Source organism: Xenopus tropicalis, chromosome 2, assembly GCF_000004195.4.
Source record: "Xenopus tropicalis strain Nigerian chromosome 2, UCB_Xtro_10.0, whole genome shotgun sequence".
In the NCBI taxonomy this organism is placed as follows: domain Eukaryota; kingdom Metazoa; phylum Chordata; class Amphibia; order Anura; family Pipidae; genus Xenopus; species Xenopus tropicalis.
The window spans coordinates 15,321,306-15,338,007 of record NC_030678.2 but is presented as its reverse complement, the minus strand read 5'-3'; the positions used below and the strand labels follow the sequence as shown (position 1 = coordinate 15,338,007).

The 16,702-nt window shown below is 41.4% G+C and overlaps 2 protein-coding genes across 3 annotated transcripts in view; one reads left to right on the top strand and one right to left on the bottom strand.

Annotated features, from left to right (window-relative positions):
• Positions 1-8,098, bottom strand: part of urb1 (URB1 ribosome biogenesis 1 homolog (S. cerevisiae)) — a 40,480-nt gene extending 32,382 nt beyond the window's left edge. Inside the window, 5 exon segments of the mRNA NM_001137615.1 lie at positions 682-778; positions 1,551-1,683; positions 4,506-4,657; positions 5,996-6,135; positions 7,903-8,098. Of these exon segments, the coding sequence (NP_001131087.1) occupies positions 682-778; positions 1,551-1,683; positions 4,506-4,657; positions 5,996-6,135; positions 7,903-8,038 (658 nt within the window). The 5' untranslated portion in view covers positions 8,039-8,098.
• A 6,560-nt stretch (positions 8,099-14,658) lies between these two features.
• eva1c (eva-1 homolog C) overlaps positions 14,659-16,702 on the top strand; it is a 63,554-nt gene continuing 61,510 nt past the window's right edge. For both annotated transcript variants that reach the window (XM_004912151.4, XM_031896572.1), the window contains exon 1: positions 14,659-15,065. In XM_004912151.4, coding sequence (XP_004912208.1) covers positions 14,954-15,065 — 112 coding nt within the window. In that variant the 5' untranslated portion in view covers positions 14,659-14,953. The remainder of the gene's footprint in view (positions 15,066-16,702) is intronic.

The following is a 16,702-nucleotide window of genomic DNA, read 5'->3' as shown; positions in this document are numbered from 1 at the left end:
TGATGTCAGTAAAGAAAGGAACATCCCAGTGCAATGAGTTGTGGGTTATGTAGTTCCTGCATAAATGTTTTAGTCCCTCCTCCCCTGCCAAGATTTCAAATGATGCAGAAGAGGTTTTTTGCAGCTGGATTTCAGCATCTAAAAACGGTATTTATTGATACTTTTTAAAGGAACAGATTACAGTGATAGTTTTCAAATAAATATGATCCAAATAAATAATTTTCAAATAAATATTAAAGGGGGTTTCTGTGTTGTGCGGGGCTCTTTAATAAATTTTGGTTCGGAAGCCGGAGTTCCCCTTTAATATTTATTTGAAAATGACTTAAAAATATGAGTTACAAACCTGTAAATAAAAAAGTATGAGAAACTCAATTATAACAAATTAATCTTATGTAAACCTGCCACAACATGTCATAAAGCATTCATTACAATGCATTTTTTGTATTTATACAGTATTTTATATACTGCAGTGTTTTGTCTGCCAGTGTATTTCCACTGGTGAATAAAAGCTTTTTACAACCTGTGCTGCTTGCCCCTGACATGAATGGCAAAAGAGGCCATACCATTATAAACACCAGTGGCAGGTAAGTCTGTTGCTGTTTTAATTACTCTTCTGTTTTTCCAGAATTCCTGTAACTAATGCAAAACTGATGATACACAATAGTAAAAATGTAGGCATACCATTCAGTTCTAGGATATGTATGATTGTAGGATTGTCCCCAGAAATGAAGAAAGACGTTGCAAACTGAATGTACGCCATTCTGACATCCGGCCTTCCCTAAAAAAAAAAAAGAGAGATCAATTCTCATTTTCTTCATCTGCCATATCACATTATAGAGCTCTTCCTAGAATATCTGCATTTAAATGTGGGTGTGAGCAGTCAAATGTCTTGCCTTGGCTGAGACATACAGTAATCTGAATATACAACTCCCAGGACCTTTCAAAGGCCTCTAGACACTTCTATAATGTATGATTACTAAACCCCCTGTACAGTTGATTGGTTTGTTGCACATTATTCAGGTGGCTGGCAGTGACGATCAAGCAGGATACATTAAGAAGCACATATGTTTCGAGACTATTAAGTACATTTGGAGACATAGATTTGGAGACTATTAAAGTGGTCAGGCATTAAAATATTTGATTATTTTATATTTCCCATTGAGCTTGCTAGTTAATTGTCCCCTACATATGTTCTTGCCCCAACAACTTTCTGGGCAACAAACTGATACACTGCAATGCCTTATAATCAGATCCCAGGGTTGTTTCATTTTTTTATTTATTGTTAAGGCTTATCTAAATAAGAAAAAACCCTGTTCTGCTTCCCTGCCCTTAAGAATGCAGAGCAGCGCTGTTGGTTCTGGCCGGCTGTGAAAGGATTCCAGTGCCCAACAGTGAATTCAGCTGCACAGAATCGGTCTTTTACAGAAACAGTACATATATTATAATTGAAGTACATTGCAAATATTCTTCTTTTTAGGTTTACAAGCAGTTCATGCAATATTGTTTTTTGCCTTATATCCTTTAGTCATACTGTGAGTCAAAGTTAATACCTGTTTGTCTCTCCTTTTTAACAAAGTTGGCAAGAATTTGTTATGAAAATCAAAATGGCTGAATACGTCTCTGGCACAATCTGGTCCCTGCGCCACCATGGCAGACAATAAATTCAAGCAAATCCTGGACATTCTGTCGAAGAGAAATAATAATAAACAGAAACAACGGCTCAGTTTATTTTAATAAAAAGCTAAAGGATAGTTAAGTCAAGTTGAGTTACAACATATACATCAGGTTTTACATTTTAAAATAAACAGCGGCCACTTACAAAGACCTCATCATCTGGCTTTACATATTATGTGTATATATACAGTGGAGGAAATAATTATTTGACCCCTCACTGATTTTGTAAGTTTGTCCAATGACAAAGAAATGAAAAGTCTCAGAACAGTATCATTTCAATGGTAGGTTTATTTTAACAGTGGCAGATAGCACATCAAAAGGAAAATCGAAAAAATAACTTTAAATAAAAGATAGCAACTGATTTGCATTTCATTGAGTGAAATAAGTTTTTGAACCCCTACCAACCATTAAGAGTTCTGGCTCCCACAGAGTGGTTAGACACTTCTACTCAATTAGTCAACCTCATTAAGGACACCTGTCTTAACTAGTCACCTGTATAAAAGACACCTGTCCACAGAATCAATCAATCAAGCAGACTCCAAACTCTCCAACATGGGAAAGACCAAAGAGCTGTCCAAGGATGTCAGAGACAAAATTGTAGACCTGCACAAGGCTGGAATGGGCTACAAAACCATTAGCAAGAAGCTGGGAGAGAAGGTGACAACTGTTGGTGCGATTGTTCGAAAATGGAAGGAGCACAAAATGACCATCAATCGACCTTGCCCTGGGGCTCCACGCAAGATCTCACCTCGTGGGGTGTCAATGATTCTGAGAAAGGTGAAAAAGCATCCTAGAACTACACGGGAGGAGTTAGTTAATGACCTCAAATTAGCAGGGACCACAGTCACCAAGAAAACCATTGGAAACACATTACACCGCAATGGATTAAAATCCTGCAGGGCTCGCAAGGTCCCCCTGCTCAAGAAGGCACATGTGCAGGCCCGTCTGAAGTTTGCCAATGAACACCTGAATGATTCTGTGAGTGACTGGGAGAAGGTGCTGTGGTCTGATGAGACCAAAATAGAGCTCTTTGGCATTAACTCAACTCGCTGTGTTTGGAGGAAGAAAAATGCTGCCTATGACCCCCAAAACACCGTCCCCGCCGTCAAGAATGGGGGTGGAAACATTTTGCTTTGGGGGTGTTTTTCTGCTAAGGGCACAGGACAACTTATTCGCATTAACGGGAAAATGGACGGAGCCATGTATCGTGAAATCCTGAACGACAACCTCCTTCCCTCTGCCAGGAAACTGAAAATGGGTCGTGGATGGGTGTTCCAGCACGACAATGACCCAAAACATACAGCAAAGGCAACAAAGGAGTGGCTCAAGAAGAAGCACATTAAGGTCATGGAGTGGCCTAGTCAGTCTCCGGACCTTAATCCAATAGAAAACCTATGGAGGGAGCTCAAGCTCAGAGTTGCACAGAGACAGCCTCGAAACCTTAGGGATTTAGAGATGATCTGCAAAGAGGAGTGGACCAACATTCCTCCTAAAATGTGCGTTTGACCTCTGTGCTTGCAAACAAGGGTTTTTCCACTAAGTATTAAGTCTTTTTTTGTTAGAGGGTTCAAAAACTTATTTCACTCAATGAAATGCAAATCAGTTGCTATCTTTTATTTAAAGTTATTTTTTCGATTTTTCTTTTGATGTGCTATCTGCCACTGTTAAAATAAACCTACCATTGAAATGATACTGTTCTGAGACTTTTCATTTCTTTGTCATTGGGCAAACTTACAAAATCAGTGAGGGGTCAAATAATTATTTCCTCCACTGTAACACTGGTATATAATCAGTCAATTTTGGGCTCCATGGCCCCTTGTAGTTAGGCTAATTCCAGACGTGGCGTTTTTACGCTGCATATTTTCTAATTCTCTCGGCGGCTGAAAAACACACGATATCATCATCCGTAGATGGAAAACACACAATGCATAAATACGCTAGAAAACGCGTAACCACAGACTTTTCATGCGTTTGCCGAAAAACGCCGTTATTTGCTTGCGGAAATATGCAGCGTTTTTACTATTTCGCACTATTAGCACAATGGGAAACTGGATTTGCTACGTCACCAGTACTAGGCTGAAAAACGCCATAATCAGGGGCTGTGTGGGTTGTGCAGCGTTTTTAGGCGGAGAAAATATGCAGCGTAAAAACACCACGTCTGGCATTAGCCTAAACTGCTCCATAAGCTGGGGCTGGAGCACCTGGACTACATTTCCAACCTGTTGAGTGCATCTATATTTGGTCCTTCAAGCGCCCATAATTCTTTTGTTCCATAACAATGGGGGCTAGCCACAACCTACAGTCCACAAATGCATCCCTATGCATTTTACCGCTTATGCATCAGGGGCATGAGTGCCTATAAACATTTGCCTAAATAACAGGAGTGTGGGCGAGATACCTGGTAAGGTCACAGAATTTAAAATGCATAAAAGTGAATGTAATAGAAGATGGCTATTACAAAGCAATTGGAAGCTACCATTTACCTTGTTTCTAGAGATTACCAGAGCTGTTATTACAGTGGCAAAATAGAACCTTATATTCTTCTTTTATAGCTTCAATGTGATTAGTGCTGCAGAAGTAAGTGAAAGACCTTACTGATCTGTCAAATCACATATTAACTAGCCAATAATATGAGCAGGATGTAAAAACAATCTTAGCCAACAAGCAGAGCAGAAGAGTAATATACAAAATCTAGTTATCACTATTTATTTACATTTGCCCTTTAATTTAAACTATTGCTACTATTTATAAGCTTGAAGTGTTAAAGCACAGGGTTAAACATGATGTTTGATTCATACTCATGTAAATTCCCATCTGTCAGTGGGGTTTACCTGTGGATTTCCGAGTATACAGACGCATAGATTAATTTCATGTGCGTGTTAATCATTTTCTTTACAATGTTGACTCCAGCGACATTTAAATGTGAGAGGTCACTGGCAGTTCTCAGCAAAACAGCTTCCAAGGCTTGAAAAATTAACATTATCTGCAAGAAGAAATTCAGTGTTAGATGAATGCAGTAATACATTTCTAATACAGACAAGATACAGTATGCCATTGTGCACACAAATCATTTTTTAGTAAACTGCTTCTGCTGAGAAGGTAGCATCCCCTCTGGGATATCAGACAAATAAGTCCTGGGGTGCCCTGAATATTTCAATTTACAAATACAGGACATTAGGGGGTTATGTAATAAAAGACACTGGGTGTCATTTATAAACACTGAGTAAATTTGCACCTAAGCAGTAACCAATTGTTCAACTCAAAGCTGGCTAAAAAAAAGCTCATCGCTGCTATGGGTTAATACCCAAGTGCAAATTAGCCCAGTGTGTATAAGAGTCCCACTAAGTATGCCCAGGAACAGAAACCCATACCAACCAATCTGCAGGAAACATTTACTAGTCACCTGTTTAAAACATTGTATTGGTTGCTATGGGTTACTGCTCCTGGGCAAAGGTAGTGCCTTTTATTACATATGGGGGCTAGTAAGCTAATCATAAGATGGAAATGAATTGTGATAGTGTCCTTCATTTTTCTGCCAATGTCCCACTGTGCCTAAATGGAAAGAACTGCTGCCTTTTAATGCTGGGGCTGTGAGTTTGATTCTGACCTATACAGTGATGCATAACATGTCAGTACTTTATCAACAGTGGATAATAATTATAACGCAGCCATAGCACCTACTATGGTCATTGAGGTGCAGCCGGTAGATGCACAAAGGACTCCTGTACATTAATGTAATGGAATTGCTGGGACAAAATACTAAGTAGTATTATTTTCTTCATTGGATTCTCAGAATTTTTAATGGAAAATGTAAGAAATCTCTTTCCATATAAATAATGGTATTCACAGGATTAACTGCACTTGAGCAACTATTGTCTGAATATGAGCAGGTACAAGGAGGTCTGTCATTTAGGCAACTTCTTGGCTAAGGATACATACCAACAACAATTTCCATTTGTTTCCAAGCACACACTGTGTGGCCGCACACTGAAGGGCTGACATCCTTTATATGCAATATTTATGCATCAGTGCAGTCACAAAATGCAAAATTTCCTACATTAACTGTACTGACACACTTACACTGGTATTTATTGATTAATAAAAAACAATAAAAACATAGATATAGTAGGCATGCAAGGCTGTTTAGATTTTGCACTTCAGCCCTCAGTGGTTAATTGATAATGTGTCACCACAGCGAGCAGAAACATGCTCAAGGGGAATGGGGGTCTCATTAAGTGCATGATGCAACTTTAGAGATGGATGACAAGAGGGTAGAACTATATAATCTCTTCTACACTGTGTTTATATTCCTTATACCTACTTCACTTTCCGGGCGCTTTTCTCCTTCTAGCAACTTGAGAATTTCTACGCATTCTACCGAAATTTTAATGTATCCTTCCACCACATCATACAGGTCAGTAGAAGGGAGCTTCCTTGCCAAGTTTATGAACTGCTCCAAACCTTGGGAGAATGAGGAAAAAAGTATATCTTATTATCAAGCCACAAACAGCAAAATTAGAATAATTATCTTCCACTCAATTACTCCTCTCGAATGGTTTGCAACTGTCTGAATAAGAAGCAGGGGTAAGTGGTGGTAATGCGCTTTTGTGAGGAGTGCCTCAGTGCCTACTCTGTCTGGCTGTTTACAATCTGTGCACTTTTGATTCTGACTTTTGAAACAAAGTAGCAGAAGCCAGCCGATCAACAGAAGCTGATGCCTGCTACACTATTTCAAGAATCAGACCCAGAGGACAGAAAGGGATAAACAGACACTGCTTTGGCAACTTTAGAAATGTGTAATTAATGCAATGATGAAAAGATGCTTACAGTGATACTTTATATCAATATTTAAAAACTATTTGTGGGTGAAGATTCCCTTTAAAGGTTTGTACTCACGAGCGTCTGTGTTCCCCTGTGTGTGGTAGATCCTTCCCGAGTTCCACCGCAGGGGAACGCAGGAACAGATGCAGCCCATTCTTGCCTATCTCACTGTACTAACACAGGTGTAAGCGCAACATGCTGCATTCCACCTGCATTTGACGCTTACATGCACCTAGAGTACAGCACAATAGAGAACAAAGGGCCGGAGCTAGGAGTAGGCAGAAGAAGCACCTGCCTAGGGCGCAATGGTGGGGGGGGGCGCCAGGCAGGTATCTCTTCTGTCACCTAACACCGGTTCTGGGCCCTTTCCCCCAAATGTGCAGGGATGGGGGTGGGCAAGCCGACCAGGTTGCCTAGGGTGCCTAGCCGGCTTGGCCCGGCACTGGAAAGGACTGTGTATCACCCTGCACTGTATGAGCCCTATGAAAACTCTACCTACATATATGGCAGTTACAGTCTTTAATTGTGTAGGGGATCAGAGAACTCTTTGCCCTGTTTCTGAGTCTGTGACATCATCTCGCCCGGGTTACAGACTGGGGGAGGAGCCAGATTGGCTGGTTGCCCCAGGTGTGCCTAGGTTTGGAGCCAAAAATCAGGGGCGGGCCCAGCAGCTTATAAAGGGAGCCCCTGTTGTTTTGCCAGAGTTGAGACAGAGACCATAAAGTAAGCAGTGACTGTAAAGAGAGATCTGCTACTCTGCGGTCAGATGCCTTTACCCCCTGTGGATCCCCAGTGAGTGATCCATCTGAGGGAAGGTATTGAAAGTCTCCTGTGTGTGGCCCCTGTGTGAGGACAGGTGTTTCTCATGTGCCTGCTGCGTGGGAGCAACTGCCTATTCCAAAGGGAGAGGTACTTTGGGGCCGGTAGTGCTACCTGGGGAAACTGAAAGAGCTCTGGAGAAAGGACTTTGCCAGGACTGGAGTGGAGTGGAGTGGAGTGTGGAACTGAATCTTCAGAGAGACTGAGCCAGTAGTGGCTAAAATCACACAGGTTCCAAAGCAGGGTTATTACTGTTGCATGTTATAGTTATTTTACCTTTACACCCAGTTATATAAAGTTGATATTAGCTGCAAACTGTGTGTGATTATTTCCTAGTGGAAATCCCTTTGAGGTGTGCTCCTCAGTGTCCACTAGGTGGCGGCACTGCGCTATACCCCAGTACTATTTATGTGCATTAGGGAGCCAAATTTCCTGTTTAAGCAAGTATATAGCCCAAAATAAGTGAGTGTTCCTACATATACAGTAAATAGCTCTCAGAACATGAGATGTGGCACTGCCAGCCCATCCCTGAAATTAATATATAATAATAGCAGGTTCCAGGTGTCTGGATAAGGGTTCCAGGCTCACCTTTCAAGGCAGTGTGGGGTTCCTTTAGAAGGGATTTGAAGTGAGTGCCAGTAAACTCCACCGCCATGGGTTTCGCTTTCTTCTCTTCCAGCCCCGATTCCCCATTCGGTACCGAACTCTTGCGTTTTTTCCCCATGGCGACCGACGAGCAGGACTGAGTCTGCACAGCCTCCTGTCACAGGCAGCAGAAAGCGTGGGGACTCCAGGGGGATGGGTACGGCAGCGCTATGTCCGCCGGAAACAAAAGGCGCAGCACAAAGGTTCCGCAGCACAACATGCGCCTGTAACATGATAGATTTTTGCTGATGTCCGTCTTTAGAATGGAAAACGCGGTTTATCGTTTTCCAAGCGAGTTTTGGCTGCTGTTGGGCCGTGTGTACCCACCTTTGTCAGGGCCCTCATTGCCTCATAAAATTACAGATGTATAAAACATTGGTTGTATATCATCCGTTCAGTCACAGTACCAAGTACCAAAAAATAAGTTTTTACATCAAAAATCTGAGCCTAACTGTTATTAATGGGGCAAAAAGATACCAATATAGAAAATATAGGAAGGCACATATTTCTTTCTGGAAAAGTTGGCTATGTTCAGCCTTTAGTTTTTTGTTGATTATATCAAGGCTTTTATTTAGCAATTAACATCATAGTAACAGTATGTTAGGTTGAAAAAAGACATACGTCCATCACGCTCAACCATAATGTCTATATACAACCTGCCTAACTGCTAGTTGATCCAGAGGAAGGCAAAAACCCCATCTGAAGCCTCTAATTTGTCACAGAGGGGAAAAAAAATCCTTCCTGACTCCAAGATGGCAATCGGACCAGTCCCTGGATCAACCTGTACTAAGAGCTATCTCCCATACCCCTGTATTCCCTCACTTGTACTGAGAGCTATCTCCCATACCCCTGTATTCCCTCACTTGTACTGAGAGCTATCTCCCCATACCCCTGTATTCCCTCACTTGTACTGAGAGCTATCTCCCCTACCCCTGTATTCCCTCACTTGTACTGAGAGCTATCTCCCCTACCCCTGTATTCCCTCACTTGTACTGAGAGCTATACCCCATACCCCTGTATTCCCTCACTTGTACTGAGAGCTATACCCCATACCCCTGTATTCCCTCACTTGTACTGAGAGCTATCCCCCCTACCCCTGTATTCCCTCACTTGTACTGAGAGCTATCTCCCATACCCCTGTATTCCCTCACTTATACTGAGAGCTATCTCCCATACCCCTGTATTCCCTCACTTGTACTGAGAGCTATCTCCCATACCCCTGTATTCCCTCACTTGTACTGAGAGCTATCCCCCCATACCCCTGTATTCCCTCACTTGTACTGAGAGCTATCCCCCCTACCCCTGTATTCCCTCATTTGTACTGAGAGCTATCTCCCCTACCCCTGTATTCCCTCACTTGTACTGAGAGCTATCTCCCATACCCCTGTATTCCCTCACTTGTACTGAGAGCTATCTCCCCTACCCCTGTATTCCCTCACTTGTACTGAGAGCTATCTCCCATACCCCTGTATTCCCTCACTTGTACTGAGAGCTATCCCCCCTACCCCTGTATTCCCTCACTTGTACTGAGAGCTATCTCCCATACCCCTGTATTCCCTCACTTGTACTGAGAGCTATCTCCCATAACCCTGTATTCCCTCACTTGTACTGAGAGCTATCTCCCATAACTTATCCCTAAACATACTTGATTTTAACAGCTCAGGCCGCAGTCCTGGATTTTTATTGAAAAGTCCCTTATTTCCCTTTGATTGCCTGTGCTAAACGCTAAAAAAATATACAACGTTTCTCAATTAGATAAGCAGCTTTTGGCAGAGCCCAGAATACTCAACTCTGCACTTAGATGCAATTATAACTAATAAGATAACAGGTCTCTTGGGGGAACTCAGTTCCCCCAAGAGACCTGTTATCTTATTAGTTATAATTGTATCTAAGTGCAGAGTTGAGTATTACTGAGACTTGCATCTCAAAGGGCAATTTAACTTTCATTAGCACAACTGTAATCATTAGCACAGCTGTAATAACATATAAAACAAGACCCCAGAACCCCCAGAAATGTTTTAAAACTTTACATAACCTGCCAAATTTTGAAAAATGGAAGTGGTATTTAGGGGGTGTGGCCACAAAATGGGCGTGGTCAGAAAATGTTTGCTACCTGTAGAACTTTTTTTGTCCGTCTTTCCATTTTTGATATGTTGGGCGGTGTTCAGGGTGCAATTCTGCTCTACGAGAGACAGAGCTGTCAACCTGAAAGCTATGCCACCCAGGGGAAATGTGGCGGGCATCAGCGCACTAAAGAAAATGTTCCCTGATATCCAGAAGTGACGTGACGCAAAATTGCTGCTGGAACCAAAAAATTCTACCCACCTGAAATTCACTGCTGGACTTCATGAGACTTTGGAAAAATCGGGATAATGCTGCTGGGGAACAGGAGAACGGGGGAGGGCCTTCAAAATCGGGTAACTCCAGAAGAAATAGGGGGTGTTGGCAGCTCTGGAGAGAGAGACCTAGCAGAACAGGCACTGAAAATAAACTACTGTAGGCACAACACGATGCCCTCTATATTACTACCAGTGGCAAAGACATAGATAAATATGCTGGAGTGGCAACCCTAGCCTTAGGTGGATCCCCATCCCAACATTGCAAGAATTGTACCATCATTTTATTGGAAGCCATTATTGAATGGGCTCTTTATTTATGGTGTTGTTGCTAGCGCACAATATTGAGCAAACCACTGCGCCAAAGCGAGCACCTTGCCTTAGGCATCAGTTAACCAGGGATGGAAAAAAGCTGCCCCTTGTAACTTTGAGAGCTGAATTTACATTTGGTTCTGTTGGAAATGTATTTAGTTTCATGTAGAGAATACAATTGTGTTCTCCAAAACAACAAATCTTCCCCTTTTGGCCAGTTCTGCATCTGAAGGTAAACACAAGGGGATACTGGGCCCTAGATGCACCCTTTTAATGCTCCTCTTTTCCAATAATAGTTGGACACATTTGAATCCCTGCCCCTAAATATACCTGGCTTTAAAACAAACCAGTTTGACAGATGTACAGGTATGGGACCTGTTATCCAGAATGCTCGGGACCTGGGGTTTTCCGGACAAGGGATCTTTCTGTAATTTGGATCTCCACAATATATATCTGCTAAAAATCATTTAAATATTGAATAAACCCAATAACCTTGTTTTGCCCTCAATAAGGATTAATTATACCTTAGTTGGGATCAAGCACAAGATACTGTTATTATTTCAGAGAAAGGAAATCTTTTTAAAAATTAGAATTATTTGCTTATAATGGAGTCTATGGGAGATGGCCTTTTTCGTAATTCGGAACTTTCTGGATAACGGGTTTACGGATAAGGGATGCCATACCTGTATTTCAATAATCCTACCTATGGTTGGGAACCAAGAGTCTATGAGGCTATCATTTATATATAATACAATCGTAACCATTTCTGTTGTGTTATATTATATTAGTATATATGAATTATATATGATGGGGTTGGCATCTTGTGCCCATTTTAAAGTCTTATGCAATGCAATATCCTACAAATATTTATGAACTACAAACATATGTTTCTAGGTTTAAAAACTGACAGCACCATTTTAGTGATCTTATGGCTGGAAATCAATTCCCATTATCTGCCTTCACCTTGTAGCCAGGGTTGTTATATGGCTGTTAGTTTCCTATATCAATGCCAATGATACTCATAATTATCATTAGGAAGGAAGATAATAATGATGTGAAGACTAGACTTTTTCTAAGAAAAGCTTGCAATTCTGTCTTTATCCTGTAGTTATTGAAAAGGTTCATACAGTATTTATAATTGAAAATATATAAGACTATACAATAACCTTTGCATTGCAACACCTTTCAAATATAGAACTATCTAGACATAATAAAGCTACAGAGGAAGGGGGAGTAAGGGGAGAGGCAAGTTAGATACGGGTAAAGAAGTTCACTTGACCAAAAATACCTTTGCACAAGGGGTAATTGAAATCTCCATGGGCAAAATATATTAATCATGTAATGCACTATGATACCCCAGAAGACAACTAAGCGCCTTGTGTGCCATCTTTCACTGGGATAGATCAGTTATGCTGGATATACACCCATACTGTAAACTCCCATCATGGAAACACACATAGAGGCCCAGACTGGCAATCTTGGGGTTCTGGCAAATGCCAGAGGGGCTGCTTTAAGATGCCATAGACACTCACTATTTATTGGGCTGGGGGGGCTGTTTGGGCCTCTGTGTACTGGGAATGCCAGGGCCTGTTTAGTATACCAGTCCGGACCTGCACCCATATGTACTAAACATGGATAATATAAATACATTCTGATTTAAAATTGAAATGCATTTTATTAGATATAAACATTGATGTGTAAATATGAGCATTTGCAGGAACTAAGTTTGAGATTATTATTATTATTAATATTTATTTATAAAGCGCCAACATATTCCGCAGCGCTGTACAATAAGTGGGTTACATACATTGGACATACAGAGTAACATATAAAGCAATCAATAACCGATACAAGAGGTGAAGAGAGCCCTGCCCAAAAGAGCTTACAATCTACATTATTATTATTATTAACATTTATTTATAAAGCGCCAACATATCCCGCAGCGCTGTACAATAAGTGGGTTACATACATTGGACATACAGAGTAACATATAAAGCAATCAATAACCGATACAAGAGGTGAAGAGAGCCCTGCCCAAAAGAGCTTACAATCTACAAGGAGAAAGGGTTGAGACACAAGGTGTGGGAATGGGCATGACCAGAGTTGTGAGAGGTTGGGCACAGGGTATTGCTAAACTAGATTAGGGTAGGCTTCTCTAAATAAATGTGTTTTTAGAGATCTCTTGAAGATCTCTCTTGAAGAGAGATTGGCAGAAAGTCTGACAGTTTGTGGGAGTGAATTCCAGAGAAGGGGGGCTGAGGGGCAAAAGGGTTTTTATGTTTTTTATTGAAAACTTTATAAGGACAAAGGTTCATGGAATATTCTCACAAAGACAGAACAAGTAACATCCAACCACCTGCGCCCATATGCTCGCAGACCATGACAGCGTATATGCCAGCGCCCATCTATAAATGATTACATTAGCAAATTTACCATGAACAGGCAGGCTAAGGTTTCATACCAGACTTTGACTTTATCCTTTTTATCTATACACGTTTTAAATCAGCCTCTCTGATCCTTTAGAACTGTGGCTTTGTATAGAATAACCTTTCACAGTCCCTCCTTTGTGATATGTGTTGCCTGAGCAGAAATGCAACTGGAATTTCTGAGATCTATAATTAAATGGGGTCTTTAAAAAAAAAACAAATTTCCATTCTTTCTGATGGTGAGAATTTTCTTTATGCTCAATGGGTTTCTGGTCTTTTTCTTAGTGTTTCTTTGATAGGAGCTATACATTACAGTACATACTTGGCAAAGGTTCAGGGTTAATGTGTAGATAAGTAACACTGTCTGTGCCCACAATCCACCTGTATTATGTTAGGATTAAAGGAAAGCTTAAACTGTACCAGATTTATAAGTAGATCTGTTTTCTTTTTGCACATCTTAAAAGTCTTCTATGCAGAAATATTCCCTATCTGTAGGTACAGTATTTACAAGTGGTAGGTAAAATAATTCTTGCCCCTGTCGTAAAACCAACAAAATTGTGCCGACACTTGATCAGTACACAAAAAACTCACCCCTATAATTCAACAGAGTAATTTAAATGAAATTATTTACAAATTACCACTTGGTAAGCAACGCCCTGGCACCAATGATCAGCAATCAAAATGTACAAGGCCTGTTCACACTACAGGCAGTGATTTTAGGTGGCCATAAATAGGCAGATTTTGTCGTGGGAATTAACAAATGTAGGACGATCCAATAAAATCATCTACTTATCGTTTGTAGTCATAGTATTTACAGTCATTCCGACCATATCATCCCAAATTTCAATTGGACAGGTTTAAAAATTGTTCTTCTTGAAACGAAATTGGTCAGTGGGTGGGATGATCAGATAATCATCATTAAACGATCATTCACTGTGGCTTTATTTTGAAAGGATGGATTAAATGCAGAATTAAACCAAAGAATGGATAGCTATTGGTTAATATACATTTGATCTTTTCAACACAACAAAACCACTGATGGATCCGTTAAAACAATTGGTTAGCCAATAGATTGTTCGCATGGTGGAGGTATATTCCATGAGTATATATAAAAAAAACCTCCCTGTTGACTTCTTTTCTAATATCCTCATATATAAGGTATACCTACTAAAATGCCAGTGGAGCTGCTAAAAGATGACATAATGATTATTTATTGAACTAGTTTAGGGCTGTTTGGGCCTCTGTGTATTAGTAATGCCAGGTCCTAGTTTGAAAATCCAGACCTGTACAATACTGTATAATATTCAAAAGAGCATTAACCCTTTACATACTCCATGATGTAATGATAACAGATAATGAACAAGGCTCTTTAGCCTCCTCCTACTTTAAGTTCTAATGGGCCCCAGCAGGGTGTAGGGACCCAGTGATACAATAACAACAGGGCTGTTTAAACTAAAGCAGTAGCAAAACCTGGTGCAATACAAATTGTACCCAATGGCTTTTAGCTCTAAAGCTGAACAAACACTTCCCTCTATGACCAATAGGTGGCACTAATTGCCAAGGTTCCAGGGTTCCATACGGAGCGCAGGGAGGGGGCGTGTCCCAGCTACTTTCCCAAACATTCCATGTGCTTGTGGGACAGGGAAAGAGCTGCTGGTTATTGGCAGTGATCATGGCACCTTGCCTGGCACCCAGCTCCTAGCTCATCCCGACCTGCTGCCCATACACTGACTCTATAGAGAGAACTCTGCCTGGAGGGAAGGGAACATGTAACCCTGTAAGTGCCAAGGAAGGGAGCTGGCAGCAGGGAGCTGGCAGTCAGGCTGGGCACAGAGAGCTGATGAGAAATGCTGCGTTTCTAGGGGCATTTAACCAGCAGGCTGGCAGCAGGGTGCATCATGTGAGTGCCAGGTCCGCATCATGACCCAGCGAGATGGGCACCAAGGGAGACAGGTGATTGGCACAAGCCTTCTGTACTGCATCCTCCTCCTCCTCTGGGCTAAAGAGCTCTCTGCCCTGGCTGACTTCTCAGGTAAGCAGGAAAGCCCCCCAAAAGCATGGGAAACCCCTGTACCCCTAGTCATAGCCATTCTCTGCTCTGATTTTTCTGTGCAACCTTTGCAACCGGGGATGTTTCACCTGTAGGAATTGTTGCAGGGCGGCTGCTGGTTGGACATACTCTATATAATAACATTGCGTGTAAATTGTCTTTTTCTGAGCCCTCACCAAGGCACCCCGCTTTTGCTTCTGACCTGGGTCAGATAATAAGCCATTATTTAATCCCTGTATTGTGCATGGTTATATCATAACTGAAATGCAGAGGGTCCATTATATTCCTAATAAACATCATACTGTCAGTAGCTGCTTGGCTGTCATGTTGTTAGAGCACTCTTAGCCATTAGAGTAATAGCGTCACATGCTGATAATATAATTACTCCATATAAAACCCACTTTGGTTTGTTAAAGGATAATTTACTTTTGTGTGATTTGTCCTACTCCTACTGTAACTCGTGCTGTAGTACATAGAGGGTTCTGTTTCAATATACATTATACTTAGTGGCTCTTTTAATACGTATTCCAGTTATTGTGCATTTGAGGGTTGATACACCTATGATTAAAGCATTAGGGCACATTCTGCTACAAGTGCAGTATATACTGAATACTCTGATAGATTTTGGGTTTGCATTGAAGGTGCATTAAACTACACTGCACCCTGGGTAACTACTATAGACGCAACAAAGCTTCCATGTGAACGTAGCCTGTAGTCTCTTGTGTGACTTGCGTAGCTTCAGAATAAAGGGTGCTTTCTCTTTAATTGTGATGTACTTGGTTCAGGATATTTAGTTTTAAATAAAAAGTTTATGGTGGGGGTCTGTATTAGGGTGCACAGATTTTGTTGTGATCTTGGCAATATCTCTGGGTCAGTTGACTTTCTTTACTAACATATCCATTTATGTACTGATTTTGTGGCTGATCTCTACATGGACCAATGAGGAATTGCAGATCTATTTGATTATCTATAATAAAGTTGGTGGAGAGTAGGACAGGGAATTTTGTGACATTTTCTAGGTATCCCTCATGGCTATTCCCCTTGTGACCAACCTGCCCATAACTAACTTTCCCAATGCATGTTTAGCCTGTGAGCCAAATGAGGGCACGATATATCTGTTGGGAAGGGATGCTCACTCCTGCGACCTTTGGGGGAGCCAATGGCCCCCTCTTCATGCAATAGTGGGGGGCATTACTGATAACATTTTCTAACCGGACCAGTTGTGAACCTGTGGGTTGACGTTGGACCCTTGCTGGCTACCCCTGCCCTCAGCTACCTTCTTCTCCAGGAGAAGGCATTGGTGCTGGCTGCCTTACCTGTACTCAATATGTAGAACTGTAGTTGATTGGTCAGCTTGGGTGAAGGTGTGCTTGGAAAGAATGTAGGGGGTCATAGAGCTGCGAGTGGAATGGCCAGTAAGGGGGGAGCTTTTTTTGAAACATTTAAGCCATTCTGCATGGCACTTTGGGATATGTGTTTGCCCATTTCTGTTCTGCTCTGTTTCCCTGTTACTTTAGATTGGAATGAGGAATTCTTTCTTGGGTCATTGATTTATTTTTTCCGCTCGGTGCATTCCCTGAGCTCAGATCTCTCCCTGAGCAATTGGGGATGTATGCTGA